The sequence below is a fragment of the Anser anser genome (genome assembly GCF_964211835.1).
Source record: "Anser anser genome assembly, chromosome: 19".
Classification (NCBI taxonomy): Eukaryota; Metazoa; Chordata; class Aves; order Anseriformes; family Anatidae; genus Anser; species Anser anser.
Window position 1 is genome coordinate 9,232,222 of NC_139740.1, and position 12,591 is coordinate 9,244,812.

Sequence of the window (12,591 nt, forward strand, 5' to 3'; positions counted from 1 at the left end):
TAACACAGTTTATACCATATTCTATTTCATCATATTGTTATGGTTTCTGTTCAGCTGCCCAAGGCTTGCTTTTTTCAATCTGGTAAGTGCTTCCTGGGTTTCAAGCTTGACTGACTTTCTCATCAACTAGTTCAGAAAAACATCTGTATCTGTCCCTTCCACTGACACTCTTAATAAATAAATATATTTAAATAAAAGCCTTTTACACGCAGCTTGTGTCAGAATTAGTGATTTATGGCAACAGTCTCTCTAGACTGAAGTCTAGAAAGCACTGTAAAACAACTAAACGTCTGACAAGGACAACAAATGGTTCATGGGTACGAGAGTCTGGGGACGCTGTTGATAGCACCTTAGTTTGCAGCAAACTACTGAAGCCCTGGAGCAACTTGAAAGACAACATTTCTCGCTCACTTATAGGCATAATGAATGCCAACAACTGCACAGAACAAACAATGTTTTCCAAATTAAGTTTTCCTCATCATGATTGCCTTTACCTTCAGTGTTGTTATTTTTCTAATCTGGAAAAAGGTAAGCACGACCACAGAGACAAGCATGGGACGTGAGGTCTGGAAATAGACTTATAAGATGACTTGCTCTATTACAGACAATGCTGTCAATCCAATTTCCTACAAGAGTTTGGCAGGACAATGGGCTGAAAGCAGCTATCCTGCGTAGCTGCCTTCTATTGTATTTCCTTATAACCTAGCAGACAAAAAAAATCCAGTTAACAAGTTTACGAGGAGGAAATTCTTAGGCATTTTCACTTCGTTTTTTGTAGTCACATCCAAACTCTGAGCTTGCCATTGAGCAACCCACACCACCTGTTGCCAGCTGCAGCTTTTATATACAGACTGCACAGCTCCAGTGCAGACAGCGCCTATTTCCATACGTTTTGCAGCGTATCCTTTTCGTCAAACCTTGAGCCCGGAGAGCCCAGTGCTGGCCAGCTCCCACCAGGCATTAAGCACAGCGGGGAAGAGGCTGGGATCTCAGTCCCAGGCCTGTGCGAGCCGTACGGGGCTGAGGCCTCCCAGGCCACCAGGCTCCTCCTTAAGCACTGGGTTCAGTTTTGGGCCCCTCACTACAAGAAGGACATCAAGGCCCTGCAGTGGGTCCAGAGAAGGGCCTGGAACACAAGTCCTGTGAGGAGCGGCTGAGGGAACTGGGAGTGTTCAGTCTGGAGAAGAGGAGGCTCAGACCCTATTGCTCTCTACAACTACCTGAAAGGAAGGTGTGGGGAGCTGGGGGTCAGCCTCTTCTCACAGGTAGCTAGTGATAGGACAAGAGGGAATGGCCTCAAGGTGGTAAGGGGAGGTTCAGTTTAAAAATTAAGAGATATTTGTTTTCAGGAGGGGTGGTCAGGCATTGGGACGGGTTGCCCAGGGAGGTGGTGGAGTCACCGTCCCTGGGGGTGTTCAAGGAAGGGTTGGACGTGGCGCTTAGGGACATGGCTTGGTGGGTGATAGCGGTGGTAGGGAATGGTTGGACCGGATGATCTTGAAGGCTTTTTCCAACCTTAACGACTCTAGGGTTCTCCTCTAGACTGCTGAGTAAGGCCGGGGGCTCATGGCGGGAGCCCATGGCAGAGCAGCCCCAGCCCATCGCGGGCAGGGATCCCCCCGGTTCCTCCTCAGCCCCGGTCCCGCCGATTCCCCATCCCCGCCGGTTCCCCCCTCCCCCCGCAGCCCCGGGCAGCCCGTCCCGGCCGCCCCTCACCTCCTCGGCCTGCTTGCGCAGCGCCTTCTCCCGCTCGTACTGCGTGAGGAGCTGCTCGTTGTCGTCCCGCAGCAGCTCCAGCTCCACGCTGGTCTCCTGGCTGTGCGCGCACACCGAGTCCAGGTTCTCCAGCACGGCCACCACCAGCGGCATCAGCTCGGCCACCACCTCCTCGTCGTAGCGCCCGATCAGCCGCTCGAACTCGCGGTAGATGGAGCCGGCCAGCCCCGACACCCGCTCCGACATCATGGCGGGGCCGGGGCCGCCGGGGTCCTCCTGGTACACCACGCCGTCCGCCAGCTCCATGGCTCTCAGGGGAGCGCCGGGACCGGAGGGGGAGGTGTAGGGAGGGGGGGGGGGCGGCTCCGCGGCGGGGCCTCGGCGGCGGCCGGGAGAGGAGGAGGAGGGGGGGGAGCGGGGCGGGGGGGGCGGAGAGCAACGGCGGCGGCGCGCGGCACTGACCTCAGCCGCCGCGCCGGGGCGGGGCCGCGCGTCACGCGGGTGGGGGGTCACGTGGGTGGGGAATGGGCGGGAAGGAGGCGGGGAGGATGGGGGGGGGGTGAGGGGGCCGCGCCCCGCCTGAGGGAAATGGTTGCGGAGGGGGGCGGCGGGTGTGTCAGGAAATAGTGCGCACAGCGGGAGGGTTTGGGGAGATGTGGACTCCCTTTGGCAGCGTTTTACACAGCTCCACTCTCAACAGGACTCTGTGATTTCTCTAAATCCGGACCCTAACCATTACCCTAATTATCATCCTGAGCCCGCAGAAGTCTCCCAGGAAGCAGTCCTCACAACGGAAGCCTTTTGGGAGACCTGAACTCCTTTCTGGAGCCTTTACACAGCCCCACGCACAACAGGACTCTGCGCTTTCTTTCTCTTCAAACCCAAACCGGAACTCTAACCCTAACCCAAACCCTAACCTTACCCGTTACCATTACCCTAATCATGACCCTAACCCCACGCTAAGCCCACCTAAGTCTCCCAGGAAGCACTCCTCACAACGGAAGCCTTTTGGGAGACCTCAGCTTCCTTTGGCAGGATTTACACAGCTCCACACACAACAGCACTCTGTGCTTCCTCTCTCGCAAACCCAAATCCAAACCCTAATCATGCGGCTCGGGGTGCTGGTGGCCCCTGTGGGCAGGCGGGTGACTGCACGGGGAATCCTTCTCTTTTAATAGATTTGCAGAAATGCCCTCCAACAGTTCCCATGAAAGCATTATTATTTATTTATTACATGTACAGAGGCATAAATAGATCAAGTGAATGGGTTAGGGATGAATGGCAGAGCTAAAACTATTTTTTTAGGACTTAACGGCTCTGCAGCAATGCTGAGTTCTCTGTGTTTCTTCATTTCCAAGAACAAGACCTCTTGTTTTCAATGAGGCCTGATCGGTTTGTGTCAGAAAACCTGCTCTGTTACTGGGAATGTGGTTCAGAAAGCATGTTGTGCTTGGCAGGAGAGGTTGGTTTTCCTGGGGTTTGGAATGGCGATCGTGTGTTTTGTCAGGGGAATGAAGTCAGCTATTTCAGACACTGTAAATTTGAGAACATCTACAGAGGTTCAAAAAAAAAAATTAGACAAGCTTCACGTTCTTCATTTTTATCGTACTATCCACGTTTGGGGAAATCACCATTTTTCATTACATGAATGTAGTTCATGTGCAGTGAAGCTAAGGAACCAGGTGGCCTAGCAGCAGTACGGTAACAAAGAAATAAAAAAATGCAAAACCTTGAGAAGTGATGAAACTTCAACTGCAGTGACTGCAATAATTTCCACTGGAGTGCAGCAGAGGTTTGCACTGTATTCTCCCTCATTTGGGCTGATTCTAAGGCAGTAAATATGCTTAAATTCATATACTGCATTGTGTTTACATACTAAGCTAATGGCTCTGCACAGGAAGGACAAAGATAAACATTTCAGTCCCCTGTGTTGGGTTTACCTGTGAGTTCTGTTCAGATATAACTAATAGTTCATATTTAAACTAAGGTAATATTTAATATAGTGCAGCCAGTACAGCTAAACTACACATTTGTTTGTAAACATGGCAAAAGGAAAGAAAAGTTGTTTGCCTTTGAATTATGACCAAAAAATTAAGTCATTTTAGCTTAAAAAAAAAAGTATACTGTCCTACTCAAACCATCTCAAGTGAAGTTTTCATTTAAATTATTGGAAATGACCCCTATGAAAATATTATTTTGTATTTCTCTTCAGCAGTTGTCCAATGAGAGAAAAACTGCAACTTCCCCATGTTTACCAGCTGTCTGCCATGGATTACTGTCTTTACTTGATGCCGGGGTGTTGAGGGACAATGTCTTTCAGAATTTCTCTCTCCCTTTGTACCACAGTTTCACATTTGCCTCAGTTGTTTGTATTGAGGAAGACGCTGAAAGCCTTTGGGGTGGGGGTTGCTGGCTTGTGTTTGTTATTTTTCTTTAAGTGAGCCTGAATAAATCTTGTAGGAAGAGTGCAGATATCCAAAGTAATTCCATTCTGCTCTCAGGACAAGGTTGGTAGGCCATATCTAATTGCATCTAGACCTTACTGCATTATTCATGTGTAATACTGAATGACGTGAGGACATCTGTAAACAACTGCAGATGATTATAAGGATAACAATACTGATCATCTTGAATTGTTGCAAATGCTCTTTTGTCTATATGGTTTTATAGTTATTGTCATCATGCTTGGCAAATTGCACAAATACATTAGCTCAAAAGACATTCCTTTTGGCAGTCAGCAAAAATGGGTCAAGGTGTCCGCTGACGGCCTTTAAGGGAAGGGGTCTCTAAGGATATACTATTTTTATCCTCTTTCTATTAGCAAAATTGATAGATGTGGTTTTCTTTCAAATAGCTGGAGCAAGTCCATCAGTGAATGGGCAGGCTGTTGCTTCTAGGGTTGCAGTCAGACTGAGTACAGGGGGAAGAGAGCTTGTGCTCCGTTTGCTCTGTTTGTGCTCCGTTGTGCTCCATTTGTGCTCATGTTTCATTTCTAGTAACCTGGAAGTTTTCTAGCATGGATAAATGAAGTATTTAAGAATATGAACATTAGAAAAACTACCTGGGACAAGTTTCAACTGGTATAAAGATGTATCCTGTGGGCAGTCTTACTATTCTGATCATGTTTTATCACGTGCACCTCACAGTCAGTGTGAGATCAGAAACTCAAGGTTGGATTAAAAATACAAGATAAGGAATTATATCCTAGTTGCTTGCAGAAAGATTAAGAAACCTTAATGGTCTGTCAATTTAGTAAACTAATCATGCATAAGAAACAGCACAAGAGACATAATAGTGTTGTCTGTGTTGCTTGAGAACAGTGGCTGTCTGTGGTGACAACTAGAGTAAAATACAATGCATACACATGGGGAAAGAACTACCTGAAAAACAAAGTAGTTTTCTGGATAATAAAAGTTATATTCTGCATTCCTATAAATATCAATTTATTTGAAAGTAAATTGATTTGTAATTTACCATTAGCCATTGAATCAGTTGGGGATGAGAAGAACTTAACTTAGGCTTTACCCAGAGGAAGAAATTAGTTAGTTCTGTAGTCCTTTATGTCTTAAAGCACAACAGAAATCAAGCCAGAAGAAGATGAAGGATCATGGTTACAATAATCAAATGGTAGCAATACATAGCTAAATGAGGAGTTGCATAGCCAAGAGCAACAAAGCGCGTCAGACTTCCCAGTCTGGTTATGAGCAGCAAGAGGTGCATAGCACAGAATACAAGTCCAGACGAGAACTCACCAGGTGTTTGTTCGGAGTGGTACAGATACAGGCTTTTATCTGAGATCTTCCTAAAGCTCGGGCCAAAATGTGAAAGCCAAGAGCTATGTTTAAATTCTCCTGAAGTTTGGAGACATTCACAGTCAGTCTGTTGCCTCAGGCCCATTTAAAAAAATCTCTGCTGGTTTTAAGTAATGGGTAAACGGCTTGAGCTCAGTAATGGCATTTCACTCATTCATTCACACTCTACATTGACTGAAGACTTTGAAGATTTTCTTTCTCTTCCCATGAACTCTCAACTTTTAGAAAATTATTTGTCTAGACTGTCTCAGACCTTGCATTTTAGGTGAACACGTAATTTCAATCTAATCAGTAATTTTGGTAGAATTTCTAAATATAGCAAAAAGATGCTCATTTATACATTAAAAATAACAAGCAAGTATACTTCTGTGGTGGTTTATGTACTATATAATGCACAACATGTTCTGCTAATCATGGATTAATCTCAAAAGTGACAAAGATGACCCTTATTTAATGAGGTTAAAAGACTTGGCAAAGATCACACGGCAGGCCTACGGTAAAGCTACAGACAGTTCTTGCCCACCTTACAGCAAGTCCTAAGCTTTAATCATTAAATAGCATGGTTTTAGCAAGGCTATAAATAGATGTCCTATTGCTGCTTTTGACTGAATATTTTTCTAAACATCCTGTTTCTGGGGACATTTTTCTATTTATAAATACTGTTTTGCCTTTGCGAGGATTATGCATTAGTATTTGCATTAGTAATGTGAAATATCTTAAATAAATGTGTATTGGAACAATGGAATATACCTGACAGAATTTCTGAGTATTCTCCTGATAAAGCTGAACTTACTCCTGATAAGTGGCAGCTAAGTCCTGCCCAGAAGGAAAGGGAGCCTACATTGTTTTGCTTTCAAGAAAACCCATGGAGTAAAGCCCAGGAAATTCATCCATCCCAGTTTCAGAACCAAGAACAGGGCAAGAATGGGTTTCCTCTTGACAGCACATGCACCGTGAAGAGTAGGGCATTGCAGATGTTTTATCCTCACATCTGTCAAAGGACATAAAACCCTCAAGAAGAAACAGGTAAGTGTTGAATGGGGTTTTGCCTCTGAGAGCTGATATGTAAAATGTAATGCCTTCTTTAAAGGAGAAACATAAAGAAAAAGAGACGCTGTGATGATGAGGCTTATTGAAATAATTCCGTCACGGTTTATAAAGCAAAAAACGGAATTGAGCTGCAAAGACTCAATGCTTAACAAAGCATTTCCCTGGCGCCCCACTTTAAATAACCCGAAAAGCAGCAAGCAGGCAGATGACGGCACAACCCCCCCCCCCCCCCCCCAAAATACCCCGGGCTTCGGAGGAAACGAGTGGGGATGTCCGGGGGTGAAGGGTCACGGCGGGCCAGGCCACCGGCGGGGGATGACACGGGAAGGCGGCACCAAATCCCCTGAGCGGATTAGGAGCCGGGGGCAGGCCTAAGGAGGCGCCGGGAAGGGTTAAGGGGCAGCCCGGCAGCGGCGCGGCCCCCGCGGGCGGCTCGGGGCTAAGCCGGGAGCGGCCGGGAGCGGCCGCCGGGGGAGCGCCGGGGCCAGGCGGGGCCGGACCAGGTGGGACGGGGCGGGGGGCACGGGGGGCACGGGGGGCACGGGGGGCACGGGGGGCGAGGGGGGGATGGCCCGGCCGGGGAACCCTCCGCTCACACGGGGACGGGGCGAGGGGGCAGCCCGCAGCAGGCTGACCGCCGGCTGGTGTGAGTGTGCGCGGGGGGCGAGTGTGCACGGGGGTGTGCTGGTGAAGGCGGCTGTGCGTGTGCACAGGGCTGTGCGTGTGCACAGGTGTGCGTGTGCACAGGGGTGTGCGTGTGCACAGGTGTGCGTGTGCACAGGTGTGCGTGTGCACAGGGGTGCGCATGAGCACAGGGGTGTGCGTGTGCACAGGTGTGCGTGTGCACAGGGGTGCGCATGAGCACAGGGGTGTGCGTGTGCACAGGTGTGCGTGTGCACAAATGTGCAATTGCACAAGTGTGTGAGCGCACTTGTGCATGAGCGCACTTGTGTGTGCACGGGTCGTGAGTGTGCACAGGTGTGTGACCGCAGTTGCGTGTGCGCACGCTGTACTTGCAGAAAACCCTGTGCCAAAAAATTGAGATCATAGCTGTTTCTAGATTAAAATGATGTTTATGGATTTATTCAACCTACTTTGTCCTAAATTGCCGGCAGCAGCCCCTTGCTGCACCTGCAGTAGCTCTTCGCTTTTGTTCCATTTAGAGCTTTTCTGATTTTAATATTTGCTAATTGCTTGGTTCTGTATTTGGCAAACCATTATTGTTTTAAAGTTATTTTTGTTGCGCTTGTAAAAACCCTGGTGGGGAGTGACTGATTTATCAAATCAGTGCAGATCACGGGGTGACAGCCTGCAGACACAGGCAATGCAGTCCTTACAATATCATAGTGTTGTGGTTTAACCCGGCTGGCAGCTAAACACCACACAGCCGTTCGCTCACCCTCCCCCCTCCCTCTCTGGGATGGGGGGAGAGAAACGGGAAAGTGAAGCCTGTGAGTTGAGATAAAGACGGTTTATTAAGACAGGAAAATAATAATAACAATAATAATAATAATAGTGATAATGGTAATAGTATTAACAATAATAATGTGTAAGAAACAAGTGATGCACAATGCAATTGCTCACCACCCGCTGACCGATGCCCAGCCTATTCCCGAGCAGCCGGCCCCCCCACCCCGGCCAGCCACCCCTATATATTGTTTAGCATGACGTCAGATGGTATGGAATACCCCTTTGGCCAGTTTGGGTCAGCTGTCCTGGGTCTGTCCCCTCCCAGCTCCTGCTGCACCCCCAGCCTGCTCGCTGGCAGGACAGAGCAAGAAGCCGAAAAGTCCTTGGCCTGGTGTAAACACTGCTCTGCAACAATTAAAACATCAGCATGTTATCAGCGCTCTTCTCATCCTAATCCAAAACATAGCACCCTACCAGCTACTATGAGCTACTTAACTCTGTCCTAACTGGAACCAGGACACATAGCTGATGGCACACACGACTCGGGGCTGGGATCACGCTTGCCTGCTGGTCCTGGAATAACAACTCTTGTTCTTCCTCGCAAGGACGATGGCTGCTGTCGCAGAGCGCACCTTCATCGCCATCAAGCCTGACGGGGTCCAGCGGGGACTGGTGGGAGAGATCATCAAGCGGTTCGAGCAGAAGGGATTCAAACTGGTGGCCATGAAACTGATACATGTAAGCTGTCCTTAACTTGCACATCTCCTTTTCATAGAAACATCAACCTGAAAATAAAGTAGCAGACAATAATGAGAAATAGACCGTTCAGAAAATTTAAACCTGGAATTTTGATAAGTCTTTGGCTATTTTGGAAAACTTCCAGTTCTCAGCTCTGGCTAAATGCTTTAGACATGCTAAGTATGCTAATTTTAGTAACTTGATGTCCTTAGTCCGAAGAGAATATTCTTTTAGGTGCATCCTATGCCTAATAAATACCTCCGGATATCTTCAACAAATACCAGTTCACATACCTGTGTTAGCAAAAGGTCTTTTTTGAGTTCAGGTGTGGTTAAAACAAACAGCTCAAATTCATGTTTACTATAAATACTTAAAGGAAGTTGCTAGAAATGATGAATTTTGAGTTGTATGCGTGTTTTAGGATTGATAGTGCTCTGCAGTTAATCTATCTGATTTCAGTATGCTCTTAAGTTCTTAAAGGAAGCTTTTTGTTGTGGTGTTTTTTCTTTTCGCTTGATTTTTAATGCAGGCCTCTGAAGACCTTCTGAGAGAACACTACATTGATCTAAAAGACCGTCCGTTCTATGATGGTCTGGTGCAGTACATGCACTCTGGACCTGTTGTAGCTATGGTGAGTTCTTAAAAACAAAGCTTAGCTAAGAAAAATACACTGTTTAGTTGTCTTACCTGCAAATAAGCTCGTGGTACCTAATGAATACTAGTTTACTTTTGAAAGGATTAAAATAATCAAATAATATAGTTTGAAAGATGTACTTCTGGTTTTTTTATGTATCCTTTTATCACAATCTTTCTCTCCTTTGATCTTTTGAGTCAGTATGTTGAGGAAGAGGGCAGGGGGAAAGGGAGAGCTTAAGCTGAAACTTTGAGAAACAGTAAACCTGCACACAAAAAAAACACTGTGGAATGCCATGTATTAATCAAGTTGAGAAGTGATGATGAAATATTTTTACAATACTCTCACGTTAAAGTAACCTTGAAAATCTTTTTTAGTCTAATTTAATTAGAAGGAATTTTCCTTTTTTTTTTTTTTTCCTTTAACAGTGTGTTTGTAAAATAGTTGAGCTGGAGGTTTAGATCTTCAATGAGCAGAGAGCTTTGGAAGGCTGTTTACCATACTGAGATTTAAAATAGTTCTCTTTCCATCCTTGGGGAGGAAAGGTATGTTGCAGAAGCGGGGGGAAGGGCAGAACTGCACTAAATGCTTCAAGAATTTGACAGAGAAATTGGAAATAAAATATGACTTGCTATTAGGAATATAGGGATGGTGACTTGTGCTATGATGGACAGCACTGCATAATTCTGGAAGATGTTATTAATTCTTGCTATTTTGTCTACTGCTAAGATTTTATAATCTCAATGGATATTTTTTTTTTTTTTTACTAAGGTGTGGGAAGGTCTTAATGTGGTTAAAACTGGAAGGGTGATGCTGGGGGAAACTAATCCAGTGGATTCAAAGCCTGGCACTATTCGTGGTGACCTCTGTGTTCAAGTTGGAAGGTATATTTTGAAAGTACTGATTTAAACTGAAGCCCCTAAAGCTCCAGTGGTATGTCGTGATACACATAGGAAAAGTGCTCTAGTCTTCTTCATTTTACGCATGGAGCTGCCTTCCCCATGATAATGTAACAGGATCTAAAGGTGGAAGTAGAATTGCAGTCTTTCCATTGACAAAAATGATGAGCAAAGCTGTCATGGCCTACTCCATGTCTATTACTACTTTACAATTTCTTACGACTTCTTTCTGTAATGGAGACCACTTAACAATGAAGTTGACTTTGCTTTGCACTTGAGGATTGTATTAATTTTATATCCAACCTTTTCTTTTTGTAGGAACATCATTCATGGAAGTGATTCTGTAGAAAGTGCTGAGACAGAGATCAATCTGTGGTTCACTCGTGAAGAACTGGTTGATTACAGAAGCTGTGCTCATGAATGGATCTATGAGTAGAACTGAGCCTATACCTTTTGATATCCTTACTATCTGTTATCAGTTATTTTAAAGTCCTTCATGTCAACTAGTAGAAACCTGTTTCAGAAACCTGTGATATACGCTGTTGTGCATATTAAATATAATCAGTGTTTGTTGCTGTTTTGGTTAAAAAGCTATCAACTTATGGATAGGATTGTATTTTTAAAAACTTTTTAGCTACGTATGGGAGTGAGAGAGGTGAGATTCAAACACAGAGAAGCAAAACATTCCTTGTTAATAATACAGAACGTATATTTTCTATCTGAAACACTCCCCAGTCAAAGAGGAGATTTTGGTAAGTACAAGCTAATGCAAATCTCTCAGTGTTAAAGGTGCATCGGTTTGTTAAAATGTTAGTGGACAACCAGTGATATGTAAATATACTGATTGTGTGCTCAGATGTTGCGGGTTGAGCTTGATATCAAATCAAGTGAATCCCCATGCCTAAAGCGGGTGCAGAAAATCTGTTTTATTTCTCTTTCCTAAAGGTGCTGTGCCTGTACACAGAGCATGATAAAATAATAACTTTTCTCTACATTGACATGGTTTTGTTTTTTTTCTGCACAGGATTTATTTAGCATTTTAAGGAAGGATTAATAGGCCAGGCTTTTTGAAATGCTCTTTTATGTGAAAAGAAGATTAATGTGAGAATGGATGAGCGTGATCCATTTTCAGTCACTGTACTGTAGCAGTCCTCTAACATTGCATAGAGGAACAATGGAGTGATGTTTGCTTTCCTGACCAAACAGCTGATAATTTAGCTCCATCTGTACTTCTACATCCATACTTCCTTAATAGCTGGAACTCCAAAGCAAGGAGCAAGGTGATTTTGGATAAGGTATTTCAGAAGTGACTCCAGCATTATATATTTATTTATTTAGTTAATCATGTCAACAAATACATTCGTAATAATGCTAAACCTATTTCAGTAGAGGCATCTGCTTCCATCACAGAAAACAGCCTCTTGCTGAAATATTTTGCCGCAAACACTCAACAGAGGTTTGGGTTGTAGGAACAAAAAGTGCGTTGGAGTCAATGTAATGTATTTATTTACTTGTAACACTGTATTCATTAAAAGCAGGAGTTTTGTGAAACTAGTTGTTCAAACTCCTCTATTTTTGCCTACAGTGAGTTGTTGTTTCAAAGAGTAAACTGCAATAAATACTGAATTTGATGCTTATGATATGTTATGAAGATACCCAACTCCTAAAACGAGATGCTCCAAAATAAAACATTTGCTATTTCTTAAGTTAAACAAAAGGTTTGTTCATTATATTGCCTTAGGGCTAATTAAGGAGTCTAAGGAGAGGGAACAAATTCCCTAACTACCAAACTGTAGATGAGGTTTGTAGCCTCTTTCCTAAAAATAGTTAGTGCTGCAGAAGGTAAATAATTAAGGTAAAGGTTGTCAGAACAAAGGGGACACGTAACAAACCTGTGCACTGGAAGAGTAGTAGTCTTGAGTTCCATTTTTGCCTGAAGGATTAGGTTTCTTTCTCTTGATTGCTTACGACAAAACAGAAATTTAGGATGAAATGTGGTTTACGTGGAGGTGTGGGGGGTTGTCAGAAAGCTAATGATTAGTATTTCTAGTGCATTTAGACTGAGAGGAGGTGGAAGTCGGCCACCTCTCGGAAGAAATGCAGTATTCCTCATGCACATCTGAGCTGTCTGACTCAGCGTTTCCAGTTTCACTAATTTAAGTTGCCTGTCAATAAGAGACCGCATATGTACTGCAGAGGGTATTGCTTTCATGTTACAGCTGCAGTGGTGGTATCAAATTATACCTAGTTTAGGAAAAGAAAATGTAGTTTGTAAATAATATCAACTAGTAAGCACTATAAAAAGTAATAACGTTTTTCATAATTCTCATTA

General features: G+C 44.6%; 2 protein-coding genes across 12 annotated transcripts in view; one reads left to right on the forward strand and one right to left on the reverse strand.

The window, feature by feature from the left end:
• SPAG9 (sperm associated antigen 9) overlaps positions 1-2,198 on the reverse strand; it is a 63,151-nt gene extending 60,953 nt beyond the window's left edge. For all 8 annotated transcript variants that reach the window (XM_083805691.1, XM_083805689.1, XM_083805687.1 and 5 more), the window contains exon 1: positions 1,717-2,198. In XM_083805691.1, the coding sequence (XP_083661817.1) occupies positions 1,717-2,022 (306 nt within the window). In that variant the 5' untranslated portion in view covers positions 2,023-2,198. The remainder of the gene's footprint in view (positions 1-1,716) is intronic.
• A 4,001-nt stretch (positions 2,199-6,199) lies between these two features.
• Positions 6,200-11,976, forward strand: LOC310884059 (nucleoside diphosphate kinase-like). Of its 4 annotated transcripts, none has more exons than XM_083805263.1 (5): positions 6,200-6,554; positions 8,594-8,726; positions 9,256-9,357; positions 10,132-10,244; positions 10,578-11,976. In XM_083805263.1, the coding sequence occupies exons 2-5, from the start codon at positions 8,598-8,600 to the stop codon at positions 10,693-10,695; spliced, it is 462 nt and encodes a 153-aa protein (XP_083661389.1). In that variant the 5' UTR covers positions 6,200-6,554; positions 8,594-8,597; the 3' UTR covers positions 10,696-11,976. The 4 variants fall into 4 exon arrangements, with proteins under 4 accessions (XP_083661389.1, XP_083661391.1, XP_083661388.1 ...); XM_083805262.1 differs by lacking the exon at positions 6,200-6,554 and adding an exon at positions 6,869-7,081; XM_083805264.1 differs by lacking the exon at positions 6,200-6,554 and adding an exon at positions 7,090-7,224.
• Positions 11,977-12,591: the final 615 nt, after the last annotated feature.